Source organism: Schistocerca americana, chromosome 3 (assembly GCF_021461395.2).
Source record: "Schistocerca americana isolate TAMUIC-IGC-003095 chromosome 3, iqSchAmer2.1, whole genome shotgun sequence".
NCBI lineage: Eukaryota > Metazoa > Arthropoda > Insecta > Orthoptera > Acrididae > Schistocerca > Schistocerca americana.
The window spans coordinates 254171473-254199366 of record NC_060121.1 but is presented as its reverse complement, the minus strand read 5'-3'; the positions used below and the strand labels follow the sequence as shown (position 1 = coordinate 254199366).

Genomic DNA, 27894 nt, shown 5'->3' with positions numbered 1-27894 from the left:
TCTCCGTAACGCTCTCGCGCTGACTAAATGTCCCCATGACGAATCGCGCTGCTTTTCGCTGGATCATGTCTATCTCTTCTATTAATCCAACCTGGTAAGGGTCCCATACTGCTGAGCAATTCTCAAGAATCGGACGAACAAGCGTTTTGTAAGCTACTTCTTTCGTCGATGAGTCACATTTTCTTAGAATTCTTCCTATGAATCTCAACCTGGCGCCTGCTTTTCCCACTATTTGTTTTATGTGATCATTCCACTTCAGATCGCTCCGGATAGTAACTCCTAAGTATTTTACGGTCGTTACCGCTTCCAATGATTTACCACCTATGGCATAATCGTACTGGAATGGATTTCTGCCCCTATGTATGCGCATTATATTACATTTATCTACGTTTAGGGAAAGCTGCCAGCTGTCGCACCATGCATTAATCCTCTGCAGGTCCTCCTGGAGTACGTACGAGTCTTCTGATGTTGCTACTTTCTTGTAGACAACCGTGTCATCTGCAAATAGCCTCACGGAGCTACCGATGTTGTCAACTAAGTCATTTATGTATATTGTAAACAATAAAGGTCCTATCACGCTTCCCTGCGGTACTCCCGAAATTACCTCTACATCTGCAGATTTTGAACCGTTAAGAATGACATGTTGTGTTCTTTCTTCTAGGAAATCCTGAATCCAATCACAAACCTGGTCCGATATTCCGTAAGCTCGTATTTTTTTCACTAAACGTAAGTGCGGAACCGTATCAAATGCCTTCCTGAAGTCCAGGAATACGGCATCAATCTGCTCGCCAGTGTCTACGGCACTGTGAATTTCTTGGGCAAATAGGGCGAGCTGAGTTTCACATGATCTCTGTTTGCGGAATCCATGTTGGTTATGATGAAGGAGATTTGTATTATCTAAGAACGTCATAATACGAGAACACAAAACATGTTCCATTATTCTACAACAGATTGACGTAAGCGAAATAGGCCTATAATTATTCGCATCTGATTTATGACCCTTCTTGGAAATGGGAACGACCTGCGCTTTCTTCCAGTCGCTAGGTACTTTACGTTCTTCCAGCGATCTACGATAAATTGCTGATAGAAAGGGGGCAAGTTCTTTAGCATAATCACTGTAGAATCTTAAGGGTATCTCGTCTGGTCCGGATGCTTTTCCGCTACTAAGTGATAGCAGTTGTTTTTCAATTCCGATATCATTTATTTCAATATTTTCCATTTTGGCGTCCGTGCGACGGCTGAAGTCAGGGACCGTGTTACGATTTTCCGCAGTGAAACAGTTTCGGAACACTGAATTCAGTATTTCTGCCTTTCTTCGGTCGTCCTCTGTTTCGGTGCCATCGTGGTCAACGAGTGACTGAATAGGGGATTTAGATCCGCTTACCGATTTTACATATGACCAAAACTTTTTAGGGTTCTTGTTTAGATTGTTTGCCAATGTTTTATGTTCGAATTCGTTGAATGCTTCTCTCATTGCTCTCTTTACGCTCTTTTTCGCTTCGTTTAACGGAAAATGATATTTTACTACTGTCTTAGATATGCTAGAATCACATCAATCATGAGGAAGGCCCTTGATGATCATGATGATGATAGTGTGGTAGTTTATCTACTGAGAGATGGAAGTGTGTGCATTGTCTTAAAGTAGGAGCAAGCCATCATATGACACCCAAAGTGACAATATGTCACCAGTGCATTAACTGATTATGATAACATTGATGTATGGTGTAACTTAAAGGGCTATTCAGTTTTGCATGTGGATGATGGGTGAAGTATTTAAGGACAGCAGAAATGAATTGTTATTATTATCGCCACTGTAAAGTGATCAGAATCTTTTTGATGTATCATGTGTTGAAAAAAACAATGATGTATATAGCACAGGTATTTTGTTTTGACACAGAAACCACTATAGGAGACGCATCATCTAAAATATTAAGACTGCTGACTTCTACGGCTTGCAGTAAGTTGATTTTATTTGCATCTGCAGAGATGTTACCCCACACAACCTTGTCATATAATACAATAATATGAAAATGGATGCATCTGAGTGTATTTGTATGTTCGGCATCACCTCCTAAACCAATGGATTGGCTTCAACAAATTGGCACACGGAAAACATATTGTCTGGAAAGAAGCATGAAGGAGGTAAGAATCACCTAGTTTCTATAGGGATAGGGTGGGGGGGGGGGTAAAAGGGTTGGTAACATCTGACGTCTAGGCTTCCCTGTATGCCGGCGTGTTGTGTGGGTAGTATCAGCCAGTATTTCAGGGGTAGGGGGGGTAAGCATTTGGATGGGCATGCCTGAGCAGAGAGAGAGAGAGAGAGGGGGGGGGGGGCGAAGGAGGACATGGCTAGAGACAGGGAGAGGAGAGGAAGGACAGATAGATGTCACAGGCAGAGATGCACAGAGAGGTGGAAGGAGGACATGGACAGAGAGAGAGAAAAGAATAAGATGGACAGAGAGAGTGGAGGAGCAGATGGCAAGAAAGTGAGAGGGAGATGAACAAAGAGACAGGGCATGAGGAGACAGGAAGACAGAGAGGAAGGAGGAGATAGACAGAGAGAAGGAGCAGGAGGGGCTGTACAAAGTGAAAGGCGAAGTGACGATGGCCAGAGCCAGAGGAAATGTAGAGATCGTCAGAGGAGGGAGAAGCAAATGAACAAAGAGAGGGTAGAGGTACATGGTTGGAAAGAGGGAGCAGGAGGAGATGAGTGTAATATATGTGACAATGTGAATATAGATGGAGCCATAGGTATAGTACATTTATAAAAGTTGATGTATCTCTCTGTAGACCTACCCAGATATTCATCCATGTCAAAGTGCAGTTTCTGCGAAGGGGAGATGCAGTCTCCACTGATCGAACCTGCCCAGTGGATTAACAATGGGGGTTGGTATTCCGGACAGTCTGGATGTGTTTTTTGGGCGGTTTCCCACTTCTTCCCAGCTGAGTAGCAGGTTGGTACCCAAATCCCTCCTCAGTTACATGATTCGCAAATGTTTACAAAACTGTTGCTCACTTTCACATTAATAACGCTACATGCAGACAGTTGGGGTACACATATTCCGCCGGCCACAGTGGTCGTTCGGTTCTAGGCACTTCAGTCTCGAAACACACGACCACTACGGTCGCAGGTTCGAATCCTGCCCTGGGCATGGATGTGTGTGATGTCCTTAGGTTAGTTAGGTTTAAGTAGTTCTAAGTTCTAGGTGACTGATGACCTCAGGTGTTAAGTCCCATAGTGCTCAGAACTGTTTGAACAAATATTCCATCCCAGGGGGTAACCGGGTTGCGACAGGAAGCGCATATGGTCATCAAATAAATTAAGCAAGCCAAATCCGTTATTAACCACGCCATAGCTGAGATGATGTGGGACAATCGCACAACAAAAATAAGATAAAGAAAATAAGATGTATTTGTGTGTTTGCAGTGTTCCACATCTCCTAAAACAGTTGTGTGGAAGCAAATATAATGAGAGTAAGAACGAATTCCCATGGGGGTGGAGATGGAGTCTAAAATAGGATGACACAGGAGATAAAGAAAAGGGGCAGGGGGAGATGCACAGAGGGATGGAGGAGGAGGAGATAAAGAGAGAAATGGGAAGGAAGACCAGTACAGAGAGACAGGGAGATGATGAGATTAAAAGAGAGGGGAGGGAGAAGGAGATTCGAAGAGAGAGAGGGAGGAGGAGTTGGGCAGCGTGGGGGTGAGAGAGCAGATAGAGATGGAGGGTGTGGAGGAGGAAATTGAAAGTAAGGGAGGGGAGTAGAGTTCGACAGAAAGAGGAGAAGGGGCAGACGGAAAGAAAGAGAGGAGGAGGAAGTGGACAGAGAGATGGGGAGGCAGAATGGAAAGAGAGGGGGACTAGGAAATTGTTACAAATAGGGGAGAAAAATGTACAAGGAGGGTAGGGATAGGAGATTTACCATGAGATGGGAAGGAAAAAATGAAACTCGAGAGAGGAGAGGAGGAGGTGACACTTAGATTGGGAAGGAGGAGATGGAAAGAAAGGGGGGAAGAAGATGATGACACAGAGATGGGTAAGGAGAAGATGGACAGAGAGGGTTGAGGAGGCTGTTAATAGAGAAAGAGGGCAGAAGGGATCGACATAGACAGGGGGAGGAAGAGATAAACAGAGCAGTGAGGACAAGACTGAAGGAGACAGGTTGGATGAGGAGATTAGCAAGAGGGAGGAGAAGGAGATGGTCAGAGATGGAGGGAAAAAACAGACAGAGAGAGTGAGGGTGATGACGAGCTGTACAGAGATAGGGGAGGGTGTGATGGTTAAGACTTGTTGGGAGGAAGAGAAAGTCAGAGAGGGATGAGGGTGACATTGACTGTGAGAGGGAGAAGAAGAAATAAAAATGCGAGATGGAGAGAAAGAGAGGAGGAGGAGATAGACAGATAGAGGGGGAGGAGGAGGTGGACAGAGAGAGGACAGATGAGGAGAAGCACAGAGATGCAAAGACAAGATGGGCAGAGAGATGGGGAAGGATGGGATGGAAGGAGAGATGGGGAAAGAGGAGGTGGACAGAGAGAAGACAGATGAGGAGAAGCACGGAGATGCAAAGACAAGATGGGCAGAGAGATGGGGAAGAATGGGATGGAAGGAGAGATGGGGAAAGAGGAGGTGGACATAGAGTAGGAAGTGGAGGAGATGAAAAGAGGAGGAGAAAATGAACAAATGAGAGTGAGGAGGAGGAGATGAACAGAGAGGAAAAGAAGATGAGCAGAGAGGGGAGATGCACAAGAGAGAGATGCACAGAGAGAGGGAGGAGGAAAAGATGAAATGAGAGTTGGTGAAGGACATGGACAGATGGGAGGAGGAAACGGATAGAGAGAGTGGGAAGAGGAGATAGTTACAGAGAGGACTGAGCAAGACATGGATAAACAGAGAGAGGGGTGTATGGGGGAAGAGGAGATAGAGAGAGGATTGAGGAGGATATGGACAGAGAAGCAAAGAGGAGATGAACAGAGAGAGGGATGAGACGGAGAGACAAAGAGAGAGAGAGAATAACAGGAGATGGACATAGGGAGTGAGGTGGAGAAGATGAACAGGGAGAGGGGGGAGGACAGAGAAGGGAGGGGCAGAGATGGAGAGGGTAGGCAGACAGGAGGAGGTGATTGATAGAAAGAGGGAGGAGAGAGAGATGGAAATACAGGGCAGAGAAGTATGGACAGAGAGATGTAAAGGACGACAGGGGTAGGAAGGTGGAGGAGATGGGGAGAGGGGGAGGTGTAGATAGGTACAGAACAGGGAGGAGGAGATCGAAAGTGGGAGGAGACAGATTGAGAGGGCAAAGTAGGAGACTGACAGAGATGGGGAAGGAGTAGATAAGTGGGAGGTACATATGGGAAGAGATGAGGGGGAGGATACTATCAGAGAGGGAGCAGGAGAGGTCAGAGAGAGGGGGGAGATGTTTCACAGAAAGAGGGAAGAGAAGTAGATGGAAAGAGAGATGAAGAGGAGTAATGAACGGAGAGAGGGTAGCAGGAGATGGTCAGGGAGAAGGAGGAGGAGTGAGATAGAAAGAGGGCAGGAAGAAATGAACAAAAAAAGGGTATGGGGATGTGTTGGATAGAGAGATGGGAAGGAGGAGATGGATAAAGAAAGGGAATAGGATTGGTTGGATAATTCAGGGTAGGGGACCAAACAGTGAGGCGATTGGTCTCATCAGATTAGGGAAGGATGGGGAAGAAAGTCAGCTGTGCCCTTTCATAGGAACGATCCCGGCATTTACCTGAAGCGATTTAGGGAGAACATGGAAAATCTACATCAGGATGGCTGGACGTGGTATTGAACCTTCATCCCCTCAAATGCAAGCCCAGTGGGTTAAACACTGCACCACCTCACTCAAAGAAGCAGGAGGATTTGGACAGAAAAAGTGGAAAGAATAGGAGGCTGGTAGAGAGAGGGGTGAGGAGGAGAGTGGCAGGGAGAAGTGGGAGGGATGTGAGGCCTTGGTGGCGGGTGAAAGGTGTGAAGTGGCAGACGGAGAGGGAATGAAGAGGCAGGTTGAAGTGGGAGAGTCTGTGAGGAGATAGTTGGAAGAGGGGTAGGCTATGAGGAGGGTAGGGGAAGAAGTACAGACGGTGGGAGAAGGGCAAGGGGTTGTGATGCAGGTGGGAGAGTAATCAGACATAATATGTGTGAAATACGAGGGTCGTTCAATACATAATGCCCCACATTTTTTAAAAAGCCATTAATATACATAGACAAATATGCTTGTTGGTGCTTCACATTTGATGTTTATGCTGTGCGCTGGTGAAATTTCGAACCGTTCTGGCAGACGACAGAGCCGTAGTACAGCGTCAAAATGGCGTCTATAGAAGACTCACGTTACAAGTGTGCTGTTATTGAATTGTTGTGAGCAGAAAAAGTAACTGTGGTGAGCATCCATAAACGTCTGTGTGCAGTGTATCGCGATGCTGCAGTTGATAGGAGTGCATTTGGGCGATGGCTAAAGAAAGTTACAGGCTCAAGAAATGCAGAAACAGAGCTCCATGATCAGTCACGCTCGGGAAGTCCTGTCACAGCCACTGCTCCATACATACCAAATCGTGCGGATGCCGACTGGTGTATCGCAACTCGACTATTGGCTCTACAGTTGTCGGTCAGCATTGGAAGTGCGTCTGCAATGATCGAGTCTCGCGGATCTTCAAAGAGGTGCTCAAAATGGATTCCACGATTGCTCACAGCAGACCACAAGATTCAAAGAAAACCATTTCATCTGAGTTGTTGGAGCGTTTTGAGACTAACAGAGAGGCCTTTCTGTCATGGATCGTTAGGGGGGATGAAAGCTGGGTGCACCACTCTGCACCGGAAACAAAAAGGCAGTCCATGGAGTGGCATCATCCTCATTCACCACAAAAGAAGAAATTCAAGACGACCCGCTCTGCTGGAAAAGTCATGGCGACAGTGTTATGGGATTGTGATGGCGTCATTCTCGTGGATGTAGTGCCAAGAGGATCAACCATCAATTGAGATCCATATATGAAGACTCATAAAAAACTCAAGATTCGTTTCAGACATGTTCGATCGGACAAGAATCCAGCAGAAATCTTGCTCTAACACGATAATGCACGCCCTCACACAATATATATATAGGACGAGTCACCTAACGTTACCGCTGGATATATTTCGTAAACCACATCAAATACTGACGAACCGATTCCACAGACCGAACGTGAGGAGAGGGGCTAGTGTAATTGTTTAATACAGGCCATACAAAAATGCACGGAAGTATGTTCAAATGGTTCAAATGGCTCTGAGCACTATGGGACTCAACTGCTGAGGTCATTAGTCCCCTAGAACTTAGAACTAGTTAAACCTAACTAACCTAAGGACATCACAAACATCCATGCCCGAGGCAGGATTCGAACCTGCGACCGTAGCACGGAAGTATGTTTTTTAACACAAACCTACGTTTTTAAAATGGAACCACGTTAGTTTTGTTAGCACATCTGAACATATAAACAAATACGTAATCAGTGCCGTTTGTTGCATTGTAAAATGTTAATTACATCCGGATATATTGTAACCTAAAGTTGACGCTTGAAACCTCCGACGTTCAGTTGTGTGTTGTAACAAACGCGGGCCACGGTCGGCGAGTAGCATCTGCAGTGACATGTTTACGATGACTACGCTGTTTATGAGTGTGGCTGTAGTGCACTGTAGTGGTTTGGTCTAGCTGTCGCAGTGTCCGCATGTAGCGCTTGCTGCTATTGTTATTCTGCATTCGTCTCCGCACGCAGACCAACTGTAGTACACCGTGTTACCAGACGTCTGTGATAGTGTAGTGTTGTAGGAACTGTGACCATGGTGTATTCGAACTCTGAAAAGGCGGAGATGATACTCATGTATGGCGAGTGTCGACGAAATGCAGCTGAAGCCTGCAGGGTGTATGCTGAACGGTACCCGGACAGAGAGCATCGAACGTGCCCGACATTGCAAAACATCTACCGCCTACTGTATGCAACAGGTATGGTCGTAGCACGCAAACGGGTCCGTAACAGGCCCGTCACAGGAGAAGTGGGTGCAGTTGGTGTGTTAGCTGCTGTTACCATGAACCCACACATGAGCACACGGGACATTGCGAGAGGCAGTCTGTGTGTTAGCTGCTGTTACCATGAACCCACACATGAGTACACGGGACATTGCGAGAGCCGGTGGACTGAGTCAAAGTAGTGTCATGCGCATACTGCATCGTCACCGCTTTCACCCGTTTTATGTGTCGCTACATCAGCAGTTACATGGTGATGACTTTAATCATCGAGTGCAATTCTGTCAATGGGCATTAACAGAGAATGCGTTGCAGTTCTACCTGTTTACCGATGAAGCGGGTTTCACAAACCACGGGGCAGCACGGGGCAGTGAATCTACAAAACATGCATTACTGGTGCGTGGACAATCCTCGCGGGCTCAGACAGGTAGAGCGACAGCGACCGTGGACTGTAAATGTATGGTGCGGAACCATTGGCGACCACCTCATTGGTCCTCACTTCATTGCAGGGGCCCAGACAGCTGCAACATACATCGCGTTTCTACAGAATGATCTGCCAACGTTGCTCGAAAATGTCCCCCTGGAAACGCGTCGACGTATGTGGTATCAGCATGATGGTGCATATGCACATTCCGCAATTAACACTAGGCTGACCCTTGACAGGATGTTTCATAGGACGTGGAGAACGCATAAATTGGCCAGCCCGTTCTCCTGATCTTACACCTCTGGACTTCTTTCTGTGGGGTACGTTAAAGGAGAATGTGTACCGTGATGTGCCTACAAGCCCAGAGGATATGAAACAACGTATTGTGGCAGCCTGCGGCGACATTACACCAGATGTACTGCGGCGTGTACGACATTCATTACGCCAGAGATTGCAATTGTGTGCAGCAAATGATGGCCACCACATTGAACATCTATTGGCCTGACATGTCGGGACACGCACTATTCCACTCCGTAATTGAAAACGGAAAGCACGTGTGTACGTGTACCTCACCCCTCATGGTAATGTACATGTGCGTCAGTGAAAAAGACCAATAAAAAGGTGTTAGCATGTGGACGTAATGTGCTGTTCCAGTCTCTTCTGTACCTAAGGTCCATCACCGTTCCCTTCGGATCCCTACGTAATTCGGTGCTCTCCGATACACACGATCGAACAGCGGAGGAGTGGTACTCAAGCGTCAACTTTAGGTTACAATATCTCCGAATGTAATTAACATTTTACAATACAACAAACGGCACTGATTACGTATTTGTTTATATGTTCAGATGTGCTAACAAAACTAACGGGGTTCCGTTTTTAAAAAAAACGTAGGTTTGTGTTAAAAAAACATACTTCCGTGCATTTTTTTATGGTTTGTATTAATCAATTACACTAGCCCCTCTCCTCACGTTCGGTCTGTGGAATCGATTCGTCAGTATTTGATGTGGTTTACGAAATATATCCAGCGGTAATGTTAGGTGACTCACCCTATATATATATATATATATATATATATATATATCACACTTCTCGTTAATACAGCACGTGGTACCATGTTCCTATTAGTGTTTGCTTGAAATCCTGATCATTGTAATAGCTGCTTCAGTTCATGAGAGATTTTGTTTTCTTTTAGTTCCTTCATATGTGCAACATCATTTGCTCTTTTAAATGACAACATCTTCATATAATTCACCAATTTGCTCTGTTTTCATAGCTTTTATTTTTTATGATGCTGAATTTGTTGCTTTATTTAGTCCAGTAGTGGAAAATGGGGAATCCAGTGTACCTAAGGCATTTTGACTATAACCTTTATTCTATAATATCTATATTTTCGTATAGCATTAGCTGCATGTGTTTGCTGTAAATACGTACTGTAACATATCTTTAAACTGCAAATATATAGCTACACGTTTTAGAAAAAAAACTGATGATTATGACATCATCGCATTACGTCATTTTACCCGATGTACCAGGTAAAATGAATCAGTAAGTGGGGTAATTAGTGTAAGGAATGCTATAATGTATTTAATTCCACGCATCCTATAGTACAAAATATATGTACTGAATAATATGTTCATTTAACAAAACACTGAAAAATATAGTTTACAAAACGAAAATGGCAAACTATCAATTTAATTAACTATGGAAAAAAGCAATAATAATTTTTTAATAAAATAGCGACAAAAATGAAGAAGACGACTCGAGTATATGCTTATTCAGTAATTGGCCTCTTGGGTATTCGTAAAACTACTAATGCCTCTTCAGAGAGGAGCCACAGCTATAGTTTTCAGGACTCTCCCACCCACTACATTCAGAATGACTCGAAAAAGCACAATAAATACACCAGTATCATTCCTCGTCATCTTTGCTGAATTCACTACATACTAGACGCAGGTGTATGTTGTGGTATGTTGTGCTGGATGGCGCTCTGTTTATTAGAAGCGCCATTATGAACAGCACTGATGGCATTTCTTAATTCACCTGTCCAATAAGTTCTCTCTGTTTTGTGGGTGTATGTCTGCAGCATCTGAATAGAGGAACCCATTTTTATAAAAGCGATGCATTACCCTATTTTGACTTACATTAAATCTCATCTAGCTGCCTACTTTCATTAGCGTGAAACTGACGTAGAGTAAAATGACGCACTTGGCCTCTGTGCATCAAATCACCCCAACAAGCGTGGCCTATCAAACTATAGTTCCACACGTGTGTTTTGCTTAAGAGAAACAATACTTACATAATCGTGAGTGTGAATGTGCAGAGATAGCCATAACAACAAAAACTTTTATTTTAACATAACATGGCAATAGGTTACCTCTTAGAAACTAGACATCAAATATTAGAAGATACAAAGATAAAACACATTCTTGTTTCTTGTGCCAACAACTGGCAAGTAACAATTATTCCCACAGTCTGTATACATATTTGTATAGCAAAGCACCAGATGGCAGTACCGAACAGAGAAGACTAACCCTAATATTTAAAGACATATTGACGTGTCAATTTTTACCGAGCGAGGTGGCGCAGTGGTTACACACTAGACGCGCATTCGGAAGGACGACGGTTCAATCCTGCATCCGGCCATCCTGATTTAGGTTTTCCATGATTTCCCTAAATCACTCCAGGCAAATGCCGGGATGGTTCCTCTGAAAGGGCACGGCCGACTTCCTTCCCCATCCTTCCCTAATTCGATGAGACCGATGACCACGCTGTCTGGTCTCCTTCCCCAAACCAACCAACCATCAACAACGTGTCATTTTACCTGTTGTGCCAAATTCCCCACTCTTCTCTATAGCTCCCAGATTCTGGACAAATTCTCTTAATATGCATTTTGCTTCTATTTAGCTTTATGTCTCTTTTTACTCTCCCTGTTAAAAGAATATTTTAATTTCCAATTTTGAAGTGATTTGAGGTTATCACATGTTTTACAGTTTCATTATTATTTGATTATAAATTAATGAATTAAGGTTTTTCTTTATTTCCTTTGTAGTTCCATTTTCTCTCTATCTCATTCAATGAGGATGTGTAAAGGGCAAACATGTTTATCTTTTCAGCAATTTCTATTGAAGCTGTCATTTCTGGAAGCACATTTGATGTTTAACACTCGAGGACCAGTCTACAGTGTTTATTGTACCTTATTATTCAAATGTTTCATTATGATCTTATAACAGGGTTTACACCATTTGCCAGCTCTTAATTTATTTCTCCGCACTCATCATAAGAATGTGAGCCTATTGATGAATGTACTTTCACAGCTATCATGGACAAGACTTTGTTTATTTTTTAAATTAGTCTAGATATTCTGCAATACTTTCGATATAAGTAAAATATTTTTAATTTTCTTGTCCACAATAAAACCTTCACTTGATTTGCTCATATGGTCTATTCCTATGAAGTAAAACACATGATTTCATTTTAATTGTAATTTTTCTTAATTTTCACATATCTGATGTCACTGAAATATCCAATTTGATCTTATTTATCTCTTATAGCAAGTCCTCTATCCTGTACTTAGATACTACAGTTAACTGTCCAAAAGTAAAAAAAATAATGTAGAAGATTAACATATAAAGTTAAACACTTAGATTCTATTCTTCTTTTAACAGTTTACTTAAAAAGTAACGCAGAAGATTAGCACATAAAATTAAACATTTAGGGTTTTTTCTTCTTTTAACAGTTTACTGCTGTTACACACACACACACACACACACACACACACACACACACACACACACACACACACACACTCATTCACTCACTCACTACAATACTGTTGGCTCCATTTTCTTGTAGGGTTTCTAAAATGTTTAACTGTTGGCTTATTAATAATAATATATCAATATCAGTGCTGGGAGTACCAATCACAAAAGGTTATAGTTTCATCATTACCTACACAGCATCCTCTATGTATCCTTGATGTGACTGAAAGTAGGGTACATACATACGACCTATGAAACATAGCTAACATATTTTGCTTTTGTGCGACATCTTAAACAAAAAGAAATTATTCAATGAATGCTATTATCTCTGTATTTTTGTAATAACTCTTTATCCTCATAATTAGTGCATTTATCTCTTCTTCAAACCACAAAAAGTGGGCAAAAATAGTCTGCTGGCTGCTAAGTACAAATCCATTCTTTGTTTTGCAGATTGTCAAGGACCTTTGTAACTTATTTCTTTCATCAATAAGCTCAAACAATTCTGAAAAATCTGTAGTGGTATTGGAAATTTAAATTATGAGTGTAAGTAAAACAGAAGGACATATAAGTGACTGTATGTGCTACCAATAGCAGAAATGAATACAACATATTCCAGTGTAGGTACTGATTTTTAATCTCAGGTTTCTGTTGTGAAGATACAATTCTGGAAGAGATTTTCTTGGAAAATACATGCCAAATTTACATCTACAATCATCTGAAAATGGTTATATGTTACTCTGTATGAAAGAAGGGATTGCTATTGTCTAGTTTGCATAATTATAAAAAATGAATGAAATTAATTTTTTCCTTGCAATATCACAAAATCTATAATAATAGCAAGAAATGTAAATATCTTATCGCCATTTGTAACTGCTGGCTAGTCACATATTGTCTGACATTTGTGTTATCACTTTACTGTCTGTTGCATCTCTTTGTAGACTTTCCAAATGTAGGGAACATTTACTCCATATCAGTAAATGATGTTTAACTGTTGGTCTACTAATAACAGAGCATAAATTGTTAGTTCAAACAAAGAAAAAATGCAAAGGCATTTTTCTAAATTGTGACATACTGTTTGAAAACACATTAACACCACTGCCAGGAGTACCAAGCACAAAAGATGATGGTCTCCATTTATTCACAATATGCTCCGTAAGTTGTTATTCACACATGTTTTAATTTTCAAAATACAGCAATGTAAATTAAATTTCCTAGTCATTTCATCTTTGTGAAAATTGTATATGAAAATATACATTATTTTTATTATACATCTGTCAGGCAGATTTTCTAAGTAGGTTTAATATGTAAATATTATTTCCATGTTGTAAACAGGTTTTTAGCAATTGTTATATGCCTAAAGACAGTGTTGGTATTTAGAAACTTAAATTTTTACCTATATCTCTCTCTATCAGCTATTTTATTATTATTCCTAGTGAGGAACTGAGAAGTATGTGAACAATTTAAAGACCACATTACTTAGGCATATAATAACATAAAATTCAGCTTGCCAATATCATAAATTGCAAGATTATTTACAAGAAGTATCATCGATTTCTTTAGCATTCAGTTTATTTAACATTGCTGAAGCTAAGCTGTACAAATGATCATGCAAAATTCTTCTAGGCTTTATAAATATTTGCAAAAATCCTGATGACCATACAGGAAAATATCTTAGAGGAATGCAGTGAAGGGTAGAAGACAAAGATTGTTTATGATTCAGATATACAGTAACAAAATATTGTATGCAAATATGAATAAATTAGTTACTTTAATGCCTCCAGGATTAACAGTGTTGATAAATGACATAAATAAATTACTTGTACATGATGCATATATTTGTATAAATGTCACTTGTTATAAATGGAAGTTGGCCACTTGTTGTATGAATGTCATATTTCAAGCTGCCATGTTAAAATTCTGCATGGAAATTACTTTAGACAATTGCAATACTAAGAAAAGTCTTCCAGTGATATGTGGAGTAAGTCTTATATATATATAATTATGATGATGTATCACTGAAAATATTTTTGAGTGCTAAGTTACATTAACTCATCAGTCCTTTTATGTTTTGTGTTGACACATACAGATATTCATCCAAAAATCTAAATCATTAAATATCACAATTGTTTTGTTGGTTTTGCTTATTGCAATACACATCCACAATGGGATGCTGCATTTGCAGGTCAATATTTACTTTTTTATTTACTCATAAATGTGTAATGGAATTGTCTTTCTCAAGTATTTAAAAATCTGTTTTTCTCTGTGTTTTTCCCCAATAGTAATAATGAAATGTCCATCAGATTTACAGAAATGTTAAAGGACTCTCTTTACAAATAAACTATATTCCCTGTATGTATAATCAACTTAAGCAGATCTTATATCTATTGCAGATGGAAAATTTATGATTGGTAGTGTCCTTTGAAGCAGAGCATAACTCTAAAAGCAACACTGAATATGGACTATGTGAAGGCCAAGTATTTGCATAACTTATGGGATTGAACTGTTACAGTTTCTCAAGAATTCTGTCTGCAGACCAAATATTAAGTTGTCTGTACACATAAATGCACATTACTGTCTGTTTGGACTACCTTAGAGGTCATCCCACAAAAGAGATGAGAAAAAATAACCTTTTCATGCTATAAGCAAAATTTTCGACTATCATTTGAACTATGTCATTCACTGTTCACTTGTGTTATCAACAATAATGAGTAGAAAAGATTATAACAGTTGTTTTAGTGCCTGATTATTTATAAAACTTGTAAAAAATGGCACATATTGTATTTCAATAAATAAAATATCAATAAATATATCATAAAACAAAATTATGGAAGAGGTTGTGTAAAAATAGAAACTGAACTTATTTTAACAATACAGAACGTTTAACAATAGATCCAGCACAGGGTCCTATTCATTGTGAACATATTTCTATCTCATAAGCATTTAAATGTGATTTGAAAGTGATACTAATAACCCCTGATTTAGTACCTACAAACTGACAAGTAAGTGCATATTTATGTGAAATACTTCAAATGTTTTAGTATTATTGAATCATCTCTATCTATTCTCAATTATATTGGTTTCACTGTGACTGAATTCTGGTGTGTAATTTCACTTTTGTCTTTTGTCCAAACATCAGGGGAGTTATTTATTATCAACATTCACAATTAGTTGTGTAATTAATACTGAGTTATGCTCTGCTACAAGCTATGAATCATATGTTTTATCACTTGGTTACTGAGTAATAGTCACAACAAAGCATCTAACAAATTACTATAGGTATGTATTCAATCATATACTTGTAATAAATGAGAATACTTCAATTAGTCCTAAAATTTGATTTGTCAGAGGGACAGAATTACCCTCTGTAACATTTTTGGGCATTATTATGTTGCCCACTTACACTTTCCTGAAAACATGGAGCACTTCAATAAAATGACTGTTAATTTGATACATTAATGAAAAAGATTCAAATCAATGAATTACTATGTTTGAACACATAAAATAAGGCACCACATTTTCGGAATTAGAACTTTGTACTATAAGCACTGCCCTTAAATCAAAAGTGTTCTTTGAAGATTCCCATAGGTACAGCATGAATTAGTCCCATGTGACAACCTACAGGTTCAGCTGGAGACAGCACATAAACTCACTTCATTTTAACAAAATTTAAAGGAGGAATAGGCTTTCAAGAATATGATGAAGTTATTGACGTTACAGTGTTGGAAAAAGCTTTCTTTCGTAATTTGCTAAGAACCGGAGTATAACATGCCTTGATAATTTGTAAATGAAAGGCTTTCTCCTGCAAACTGACACCAGAACTATAATACTACTAACAACTCAAGTATGAATTTTAGCACTTGAACTGAATGGATGCAGTACAATAGCTAACTTGCCCACCGAGAAGGATCACTTTTGTGTTATTTTGTTAAAAAGGCTGTATAAATAAATTCCAGTCAAACTAGAAAATCCATCAGATTCTTTATATAAAAAGAAGGAATTAGTTTGAGTAACTGACATAAGGACTGGCCCAAGCTTACATATAAATTCAAACACATTTTGAGTTTATGGTCTTGTAGTCTAATGAAACATGAAAATTGCACACAATTAGCTGACCAAGATTAATAAGAATGTTATGAGCACGTGACAGAGCCTGCTAAAGGACATCCATCATCCTAAAACTGAAAAATATCAGAAAGGCTTGCAGAGATAGAAGGTTTGGAATAATCTGTCTGTCACTTGTGTCAAAATGTGGTAATTCCCATTTTCACGAATTTTTGAGTAGAAAAAACTGCTTGATCCGCTTATACCTTTCTGTTATTTAAAAAACAACTAAAGAACATTTTCAGGTTTCCATTTGGCTATTTTATGAGATGGATGTTAGCACTATAATTCGTATTATAATTTCAGTTATACAAAGAAGGCTATCTTAATTCACTGTCGCCTTTCTCCACCATCTATATTTTAATCGTTTAGGAGCTTTCAAAATATTACACAAAATGAATGTGAGAATGAGAGCAACTTAATTTCTCTTTGTGTCAAACTGACTTGCTAACAAATTTTTTATGAGAAAGATACCAACAGTTATCAGGCTGAGCTTACCAGTAAAAATGTGGGATGTACACTTTTGAGAAGCATTTTTGCTCGAAATTTAGCACAACAGATAACGAAATTATTGTCACCCATAACATGCTTGAGATGGTTTCTCATACAACAATGATGTGTTTTACATTTATCTTTTTTGAACTCTGTAGAAGTTAGGATTGCATATATCATTTTATCCACATTGAATACGCAGAGCTCCACAATCGTTTCTGAAATAGTTGGTGCATCACCCAGTGTATTAGTGACCTAATTAAATTCAGATTTGACATGCAATGAAAAAGTTCATCAATCTCAAATTGTTTTCAGTCCTCATTATTTTTTTCCTTTATTATACAGAATAAATCTCTATGTATAAAATCTTCTCTGTCACTGTCAGAATGTGTAAACATTTTATAATTCACGTTTTAAGGGTGCAAAATGCTAAATGATGTATGTGTCTCAAATAATTTTCCGGTTTACTTGTATCCATGACGAAACACACGTTTATTATTGTAACTCTCTTCTATAGACAGGATTGATGTTGATAAGTATGGGTGAAGAAATGTATTTAACTTTGTCAAATTTTGTATTTTTCACTGAACACTGTGATGCAATTTTTACCATTTTTCACTTAAGACACCTATGTATATTATTGTGAAAATATGTGTCAGGGGGTATCCCAAACTTTACTCAATGCTAACTGTTTATTAAAGGGAAAACAGTAAACTAGAGTGCTTCCAAATTTTATACTGTTATTAACATAAAAGACATTGTAAATTTTTTCTCTTATCAAGTTCCATAATTTAGTGGCTCTAATGTTAATATTTTCTCTTGTTTGTCAGTTTTATGGACATTGCCTTGGTGATGTATGATTTATGGCTCTTAGGGCATAGTCTTAAGCATAATTACATACCTAACATTTCGTCACAGGAGAAATCATCAGAGGTTTTGGAGGTAGGTATAGACGTTAATTGCCTCTTAAATAAAAATCTTCGAACAGTTTACTTGTCGCTATAGCCAGAACAGCTAATCTGTTTACTTGTTAGAAAGGATTCACGTTTAACGGAAGTGAGTTTTGCCTGGCCACTGAAATTTAGATTCTCTTTGGTTTCTCAAAACTACTACAGGCTGAAATGATTTTTTTAATGACAATTTTCCTTCTCAACCCTTATCCATTGCGTTTTTGTTTTCTGTGTTTCTCCAGAAACCTCGTTCCTGATGGCATATCGAACAATGATCTTTGTATCTGCACAACTGCCACTGCATTGCGATGTTATCCAAACGCTGGCCGACAGCTGTTAGTAGTGTTGAAGAGCGTTCTGAACACATACGTGGAAATAGTTAGCAGTATTAGTTTTATTAATGCTACTACTTACAACTTGTAAAATTTGAGACCTCCTCTATTCTTGGTACTTTTGTTTCATGTCCGGAAATATTTTATATTCCTCTATCCATTATTCTATAGTAATAATTAAATTTGGGAAAAAATATAGTCTCAGAGAATCATACCTGGTTGTCCAGTAGCTATGGCTGTCGTCCATTGCAGCAGGTAAACGGTGAAGCCAATAATTATGCCCAGGCCCATGCCTGTGTTCCTGAGGCCTATAAGAGAATACGCACTTATCGCGAAAATTTCTGTTTAGCAGCTATTGCTGGATACTTCAGGTACAGTGTAGGAAGAACACCTAGAAATGGAACTGAACTGTATCCACGCCGATTTAAAAAAGTATTGGTTATCTTTTGTCGATGGAATAGGATTAGAGTAAGTATGTTGTTAACATGACACCTTTTGCAGCTTTCCTGTCCTTTGTGAAACTTGCTGGTGTAATTTTTATAGCAAAAACCCCGGTTTATCCCCAAATAGGAAATTTCTCCACAAAGGAATCTTCTCTTACATTTCAAGATTAGGTTAGGCGTTCTTTTGTTTATGTACTCTCTCTTTCATCTATGGTAAAATAATGTTAATAACACTCATCTAAAAGACAGTATTTTTTCCATATGTTTACTCCAGTTGGCGCCTTAGGTTTGTTGTATTGTATTCATGAAATAAGAACATTTTCAGCAGACGTCAGTAAGAGATATGCTAGGAGTACATGAATCTCACTTATACTATAGTGTGCATTACTGCCACATTATGATGACATCACAGGTTGGTTATAATCCTGGTAATAGGATAATGACCCATTCAATATGGCAGAAATGCTGTAGTTGGGCCTTGAAAAAATGGCAGGTAAATTGTGCCCAATTACAGGTGACTGTGACATTGTCAGAAATCTGCCAGCCTCAATTATGGCGTACACTGCACCGTAAGTGAGGTCGCCATTCTGTTTATAATGTCCACTTCTTTCCACAATCTGCATAAACGACATTTCCAAATGGTTTGAAGTTTACGCAAGGTCACACCAATGGTACATTTGATGATCTTGTGCACTGTCATTAACTATGATTATGTGTAGTATTACGGCACGAGTTTAGATTAAGACCTGTGCCAAGGCACTTCAGAAGTTGCCGAAATTTTTGCGGAATTAGTTGCACATCATATCCCCTACAGTCTGCAGACAATACAGTGATTTCATAAAAGACGGTACTTTTATAGTGAAGATGGATAAGTCACCGCAGAAACTCTCACACATAGCAGATTCATAGAGCGTGGGTGGGAAGGGCTATTGCGGGAGAGGGCAGAGAGACGTAGGGCGCGAACTCCTGGAAGTTAGGGGTGTTGAGGTGTCCTATTAGTCCACCCTGATTTCAGGTACACGTGTGGCTCCGGTGAACTGAAAGCTGTTCGGCGTGAGCTGCGCACACAGTTGATGCGGCAGGTCAGCAGGAAGTGCGCCTACCAGACGGAGCACTTGTTGGTGGGGTTCATGGGAGACCCGGGCGGGCAGTGGTAGGCGCGAGCGAAGTCCCACGAGTTGCTGAGTGGCCCCAGCACGCGCACCGGGCCCGGCGAGTGTACCGACGAGCGGATCTTGGTGAGCGCGTCCTCGGGCCGCATCGAGCCGCACCAGATCTGCGCGTAGTTGAGGAAGAACAGCTGGTCGTGGGTCAGGTTGATGCCGGGCAGCAGCGGCTCCTCGCCGTGCCGCGACACCCACTTGCGATAAGCCTGAAACATCGCACCGCCTCCGTTACACCACTGGGCAACTAAAGGGCTCTGCTCACGGACCAACCGGCCTACCAACCAAAATTGGGCGTGTGTAAACACTTTGGCCAACCGACCGACCAATTTTTGTTGTCTAGCGGTTGGCTGGACATGATCACCACTTAGTCTGTAATCTGACGGCACCCCCCCCCCCCCCCCCCCCCCGCCAATACACCAAACAAATTGCGGCGTGTATAGCACCGACGGCCTGACAGAAGTTCGTCTTCTGCCACTTCACGCGGGATTCGCCGTTTAAGTACACTCAGGTGACAAAAGTCATGGGATAGCAATATGCACACATACCACGTGATCAAAAAGTCAGTATACATTTGAAAACTGCATAAATCACGGAATAATGTAGATAGAGAGGTACAAGTTGACACACATGTTTGGAATGACATGGGGTTTATGCACGATGGCGCTTGTATTATTGGGATTTCCGTAGTATGAAAGCTGTGAGTACCCTTGGAAAGGCATTCACCTATCTGTATATTAAATGATCAACTTATGAGATGAGACATATTCTTTGAAAGACATTTGTTTTATATAATTTACGTAACTGTAAAGATGCGCATCTAGCGCGGACGTTAATACATCGATTGCGCAGTCAAAGAAACATTTTCACAGAAGCTGAACTGACGTTCCGCTTCGATCTAAATAAAAGATGACAACTTTTGTAGATCTTCAGATGTTATGTACTTCTACTTGTAATGTGGAAACGTAAAGCAGGTTGACTTTAAGCTAAAAAAGTGAGCGGTCTTGCCAGCGTGCAGACAACATTATTAATTAATAAAATTCAAGTAATTTATGTTCGAAACTGTAAATCGGCAAGTTATTGTTATGAAGGTGTTGAACGGTGCAAGAATTGTCTCGAGGGAAGGAGAAAAGTAATGACTGTAATTTGTGACAAAAACGTGAACCAAGGAGCTAGTACAGGACAGGCTGAAATCTGATCACACCATACAGTTAGAAAATTACTTATGTAAGTTATACTGTCTATAAATAAGCCCTAATTGCTTATGAGAATTGTTTGAATATATTTAGTGTTTACCAGATTTCTTATTCTATTTTTTTCCTTTATTTTTTTACTTCCATCTCATAATATTTTTATAAATGTCAAACAGCCTTTACTACAGCAGATAATACTGCGGCATCCTGGTCGTAGACAGAAGGCCGCTCCTTGTCTTCTATACAACTCATAGCTGCCCTATTTATTAATGATTTCATTTGCAAATGCAATTTTTTTATTGTTAATTGTTAAAGGTCCCTTAGGTAATTATAAAATTCATACTGATTACGTAAAGAAATCCGGGTTGTTCTTTTCCAAATAATAGAAGTCTTTGCGTAATCAAAAACTAGCCTCCTGACAACGATCAGGAGCCGACCACAAGACGATATATATATAATTATCAGATTAAAATTGTTTTATATATAATTATCAGATTAAAATTGAAAAAAAAAATTCAAATATATTTAACCTAAAATTTTTTTATCATACTACACGCTCCACCCCATATGGCTAGACGCGTGAAAGATCTCTTGCGCGCGTCGTTTGGTGATGATCGTGTGCTCAGCCGCCACTTTCGTCATGCTTGGCCTCCCAGGTCCCCAGACCTCAGTCCGTGCGATTATTGGCTTTGGGATTACCTGAAGTCGCAAGTGTATCGTGATCGACCGACATCTCTAGGGATGCTGAAAGACAACATCCGACGCCAATGCCTCACCATAATTCCGGACTTGCTTTACAGTGCTGTCCACAACATTATTCCTCGACTACAGCTATTGTTGAGGAATGATGGTGGACATATTGAGCATTTCCTGTAAAGAATATTGTCTTTGCTTTGTCTTACATTATTATGCTAATTATTGCTATTCTCATCAGATGGAGCGCCATATGTCGGACATTTTTTGAACTTTTGTATTTTTTTTTGGTTCTAATAAAACCCCATGTCATTCCAAGCACCTCTCTATCTACATTATTCCCTGATTTATTCAGTTTTCAGATATACAGGGTGATTCAAAAAGAATACCACAACTTTAGGAATTTAAAACTCTGCAACGACAAAAGGCAGAGCTAAGCACTATCTGTCGGCGAATTAAGGGAGCTATAAAGTTTCATTTAGTTGTACATTTGTTCGCTTGAGGCGCTGTTGACTAGGCTGAAAACCAAACTACCCGAGGCAGTCCGTGACAGAGCACATCGTCACTGGCCTCCAAGAAGCCCTGATCTTACCCCCTGCGATTTTTTCTTATGGGGGTATGTTAAGGATATGGTGTTTCGGCCATCTCTCCCAGCCACCAATGATGATTTGAAACGAGAAATAACAGCAGGTATCCAAACTGTTACGCCTGATACGCTACAGAGAGTGTGGAACGAGTTGGAGTATCGGGTTGATATTGCTCGTGTGTCTGGAGGGGGCCATATTGAACATCTCTGAACTTGTTTTTGAGTGAAAAAAAAACCTTTTTAAATACTCTTTGTAATGATGTATAACAGAAGGTTATATTATGTTTCTTTCATTAAATACACATTTTTAAAGTTGTGGTATTCTTTTTGAATCACCCTGTATACTGACTTTTTGATCACCCGGTACATACGGCGGTAGTAGCGTATACACAAGGTAAAAGAGCAGTTCATTGGCGGAGCTGACATTCACACTCACGTGATTCGTATGAAAAGGTTTCCTTCGTGATTATGGCCACACGACGGTAATTAACAGACTGGAAACGCAGAATGGAAGCTGGGCCTAGACACGTGGGAAATTCCGGGACCGTTAGGGAATTCAATATTCCGCGATCTACAGTATCAAGTGTGTGTCGAGAATACCAAATTTCAGGCATTGCCTCTCATCTTGGACAACGTAATTTCCGACGACCGAGAGCAGCGGTGTTTGAGTACACTTGTGAGTGCTAACAGAAGACAAGCGACACTGCTCGAAATAACCGCAGAAATCAATGTGCGACATTGCGACAAACATATCCTTTAGGATAATGCGGCGAAATTAGGCGTTAATGGACGCTGGCAGCAGACGACCGACGCTAGTGCCTTTGCTAACAGCACGACATCGCCTCCAGAGCCTCTCCTGGGCTCGTGACCATATCGGTTGTGCTCTAGACTGGAAAACTGTGGCCTGATCCGATGAGTCTCGATTTCAGTTGGTAAGAGCTGAATGTAGGGTTCGAGTGTGGCGCAGCCCCAGGGCGACGTGGACTCAGGTTGTGAACAATGCACTATGCAAGCCAGTGGTGGCCCCGTAATTGTATGGGCTGTGTTTCCATGGAATGGACTGGGTCCTCTGGTCCAATGGAAACGATCATTGACTGAAAATGGTTATGTTCAACTACTTGGAGACCATTTGCAGCCATTGTAGAAGACAGTGCGCCACCTCACCTGACCACAACTGTTCTCTATTAGTTTGCAGAACATTCTGGACAATTCGAACGAATGATTTGGCCACCAAGATCGTCCGACACGAATCGCACTGAACACTTACAGGACATAATCGAGAGGTCAGTACGTGCGCAAAGTCCTGCACCGGCAACACTTTCGCAATTATGGCCGGCTCGAGAGGGAGCATGGCTCAATATTTCTGCAAGGGATTTTCAACGACTTCTTTAGTCCATTCCACGTCGAGTTGCTGCACTACGCCAGGCAAAGGGAGGTCCGACGTGATAGTAGGAGGTTTCCCGTGACTTTTGTCATCTCAGTGCAGATCGCTCTCCGTACTGCCTTATAGATAGCAGTCGGCCAAGTCGGAACAGTTCTAAGGCCTAAATCCTAGTGGTGTTTACGTTTTAGTCATTTCTCGAGACGATATAGTGTGACAAAAATGTATAACCAAACTCTCAGGTAACATTTCTACATCTACATCTACATTTATACTCCGCAAGCCACCCAACGGTGTGTGGCGGAGGGCACTTTACGTGCCACTGTCATTACCTCCCTTTCCTGTTCCAGTCGCGTGTGGTTCGCGGGAAGAACGACTGTTTGAAACCCTCCGTGCGCGCTCTAACCTCTCTAATTTTACATTCGTGATCTCCTCGGGAGGTATAAGTAGGGGGAAGCAATATATTCGATACCTCATCCAGAAACGCACCCTCTCGAAACCTGGCGAGCAAGCTACACCGCGATGCATAGCGCCTCTCTTGCAGAGTCTGCCACTTGAGTTTGTTAAACATCTCCGTAACGCTATCACGGTTACCAAATAACCCTGTGACGAAACGCGCCGCTCTTCTTTGGATCTTCTCTATCTCCTCCGTCAAACCGATCTGGTACGGATCCCACACTGATGAGCAATACTCAAGTATAGGTCGAACGAGTGTTTTGTAAGCCACCTCCTTTGTTGATGGACTACATTTTCTAAGCACTCTCCCAATGAATCTCAACCTGGTACCCGCCTTACCAACAATTAATTTTATATGATCATTCCACTCCAAATCGTTCCGCATGCATACTCCCAGATATTTTACAGAAGTAACTGCTACCAGTGTTTGTTCCGCTATCATATAATCATACAATAAAGGATCCTTCTTTCTATGTATTTGCAATACATTACATTTGTCTATGTTAAGGGTCAGTTGCCACTTCCTGCACCAAGTGCCTATCCGCTGCAGATCTTCCTGCATTTCGCTACAATTTTCTAATGCTGCAACTTCTCTGTATACTACAGCATCATCCGCGAAAAGCCGCATGGAACTTCCGACACGTAGAGGAAGAAATCATATTAATAGGACGTGAGTCCTGAAACCCTCCATCTCCATGTTAGAGTTAAGTTTCTATAGATCTCATTTCACTTCTCTTGATAATCACAGTAAACATGACAAACGGCCAGAAAGAGAACGTATAAGCATTACAGAAAACGCTTTCTTATATGGAATGCATAGCATACCTCCTTGTTTACATTATGGAACATTTTACTCTTCGCAATTCCCTCCACTAGAATGATACATGTATCAACCCGCCGTCGCACTGAATCCCTGTTGCTCTGGTATAGCCGGCCGGTGTGGCCGAGCGGTTCTAGGCGCTTCAGTCTGGAACAGCGCGACCACTACGGTCGCAGGTTCGAATCCTGCCTCGGGCATGGATGTGCGTGATGTCCTTAGGTTAGTTAGGTTTAAGTAGTTCTAAGTTCTAGGGGACTGATGACCTCTGATGTTAAGTCCCATAGTGCTCAGACCCATTTGAACCATTTTTTTGCTCTGGTGTATCTTTCGAGAATTGCATATTATTTCGCAGCCTTCAGCAATATGGGCACGAAGACTCTGTACATCTTGTACCGGACTACACAAGAAATTTCAAATGCCTCCGAAACGCTAGTGGGTTTAGCTATGGAGAGCGCTGAGGTCGAGGAATTGGTCTACATCTACCTATCCATCCGTCACGGGATATGTTATTTAGAAGCACTGAAATGATAAGAAAAGCCACCGTGCAAGAAGTATATGTTTTGTCGCACAGCTAAAGGCACATGTTCTAGCAGAAGAGGCGGAGCATTCTTTAAGAAACCATGCCAAGTTTCTGCGTGGGGCCTGGGCGGAAGAATATGATGCCGCAGTGTCACCAACAATGCCGTCCGAAACGTTGACAGAAAATCTTCGTTGATGACATGATTCTGCATAGATGTACCACTGCATCAGAGATTCAATGCGACAGGGGGTTGACGCATGTATTCTTGTTAACGAAGGCCATTTTCAACATCTCATTTAGGACAGAGTTTCATACTGTCACCAAGAGCGTATTTTGAACATTTCGCGAAAAACAGAGTTTCATATAATGCTGACACTTTCTGTTTCGGTGTGTTTTCCGAAATTCATGTGACTATGAAGATAAGTAGAAAATCAGCTCTATCATGGAAAGGAAGTGTTTGCGGACTAATATCAATGTAATACATCTCCTTCTTCTGCGTGTGGGGAATGATTCCTGAAACTTAGGATGTAGCTTTTTGTTGTGTCCTGTATACATAATCCCACCGGATAGGAAAAATCAAGCCGGCCGGGGTGGCCGAGCGGTTCTAGGCGCTACAGTCTGGAACCGCGCGACCGCTACGGTCGCAGGTTCGAATCCTGCTTCTGGAATGGATGTGTGTGATGTCCTTAGGTTAGTTAGGTTTAAGTAGTTCTAAGTTATAGGGGACTGATGACCTCAGAAGTGAAGTCTCATAGTGTTCAGAGCCATTTAGGAAAAATCGATCACCTCCAGAAGACATGACGCCAATACCGTATGACACTGCCTCTGGCCTTGATAATGCCCTACATAAGGCCAGGAAGAGGGTCCACAATTTTCTTTAGGTATGTCGTATCCAACTGTAGCTATCCACTGATGATTGGACCTTGTACACCCACCATACTGTGGGGGCGCTGACTGCCACATTTGGCCCGCTGTTCTTAACAGTCCCAGACATTTCCTATGAGATTTTCGGCTTACTTAGCGAGGCTGCTGAGGTGCGATTGAGTACCTGAGTGTCTGTCAAATGAGGAACGCATGCGCGTGGCCCAATGAATACGGCTGTTGTCGTCTTGGAAGAGAGGGATTTTCACGGCGTACTCATCACGAAAATAAACAAGAATGAGCTGCAGTTGATCACCGGGAATGATGGAGCAACTTTCCTGATTCGCGTTCGCGACAATCTGAATGAATGGGCTTAAGAAATCGTACGAAGACAACTACCCAAAATATCTCAGAACCACCTCTCCTCTCAACTGCACCCTCAGTGCACTGCGGGTTAAACGCCTCGCACCATCTGAAAAGAGGCAAAATCACAACTCCTTGGACACACTGCATTCCTCCAGACAACTACTGTCCGGTTTACGTTGTTTAGGCCCTTTCAGGGCGCGCAGAAATATGTGCCGCTATAAGCAATGGCCTTTTAAGAGATATCCGACTCCAAATTGCCATCGCATGCAGCTCGCTTCATAACGGTCGCTAGGAAACTGGTTGAGATGGACGCGCAGCCTCTGATTTCAAGAATCCTAGTCGAGTTTGAAATTGATTGTTATCATTGGGAAGGTGTGACGCTCTTCTCCAATCCGTGGCGCTTAGAATCTTTTCACGACCACTGTTCTCACAAAGAGACGTCGCGGTGAGTTGTACAACATTCCCTGTCGACACATTCGACACTCCACGTTGTTACAACAACAAATCGGGCAACTATATTTACGGTGTGATCACGGGCACTTCCGAGCACGATAGCTCCTTTTTGCAATTACATAACATACAAGTACATTAAGAAATATTTAGAAGGCTATATATAGAGCCTATTTACTTTAAGCCTGATGTCTTGTTTTCTTTCCACTTTCCTTCATTAGATACGACTTTTTCACTGTTGAAACAATTTTAGTCTACTTACATCTTTATTTACGAATAACGTAGGATTTTTCTTTTACTCTCATGTTCAGAAAAAACGGAACACCTTGAACGACTAGAGATAGTACGTTCATAAATGCTCAAATGTGTGTGAATTTCTAAGGGACCAAACTGATGAGGTCATCGGTCCCTAGACTTACACACTATTTAAATTAACTTAAACTGACTTATGCTAAGAACAACACACACACTCATGGCCGAGGGAGGACTCGAACCTTCGGCGGGAGGGGCCACGCATTCAGTGACATGGCGCCTCTAATTGCGCGGCCAATCCGCGCGGCTAGGACTTTCATGGCTCAAATGGTTCAAATGGCTCTGAGCACTATGCGACTTAACTTCTGAGGTCATCAGTCGCCTAGAACTTAGAACTAATCAAACCTAACTAACCTAAGGACGTAACACACATCCATGCCCGAGGCAGGATTCGAACCTGCGGCCGTAGCGGTCACGCGGTTCCAGACTGAAGCGCCTAGAACCGCACGGCCACACCGGCCGGCAGGACTTTCATATTCACAGGATATGTACATTAGTATGTTCTGCAGAAATGATTAGCATTTGAGTGACGTCGGCCCGCGGGTCCAAGGTAAACATCGACATCGCGGAACAACAACACTTACCGATAAAAC

General features: G+C 41.3%; 1 protein-coding gene across 1 annotated transcript in view; it reads right to left on the bottom strand.

Annotated features, from left to right (window-relative positions):
• Nucleotides 1-12792: 12792 nt before the first annotated feature.
• Nucleotides 12793-27894, bottom strand: part of LOC124606813 (neprilysin-1-like) — a 535942-nt gene continuing 520840 nt past the window's right edge. The window contains exon 13 of the mRNA XM_047138881.1: nucleotides 12793-19872. Within this exon, the coding sequence (XP_046994837.1) occupies nucleotides 19600-19872 (273 nt within the window). The 3' untranslated portion in view covers nucleotides 12793-19599. The remainder of the gene's footprint in view (nucleotides 19873-27894) is intronic.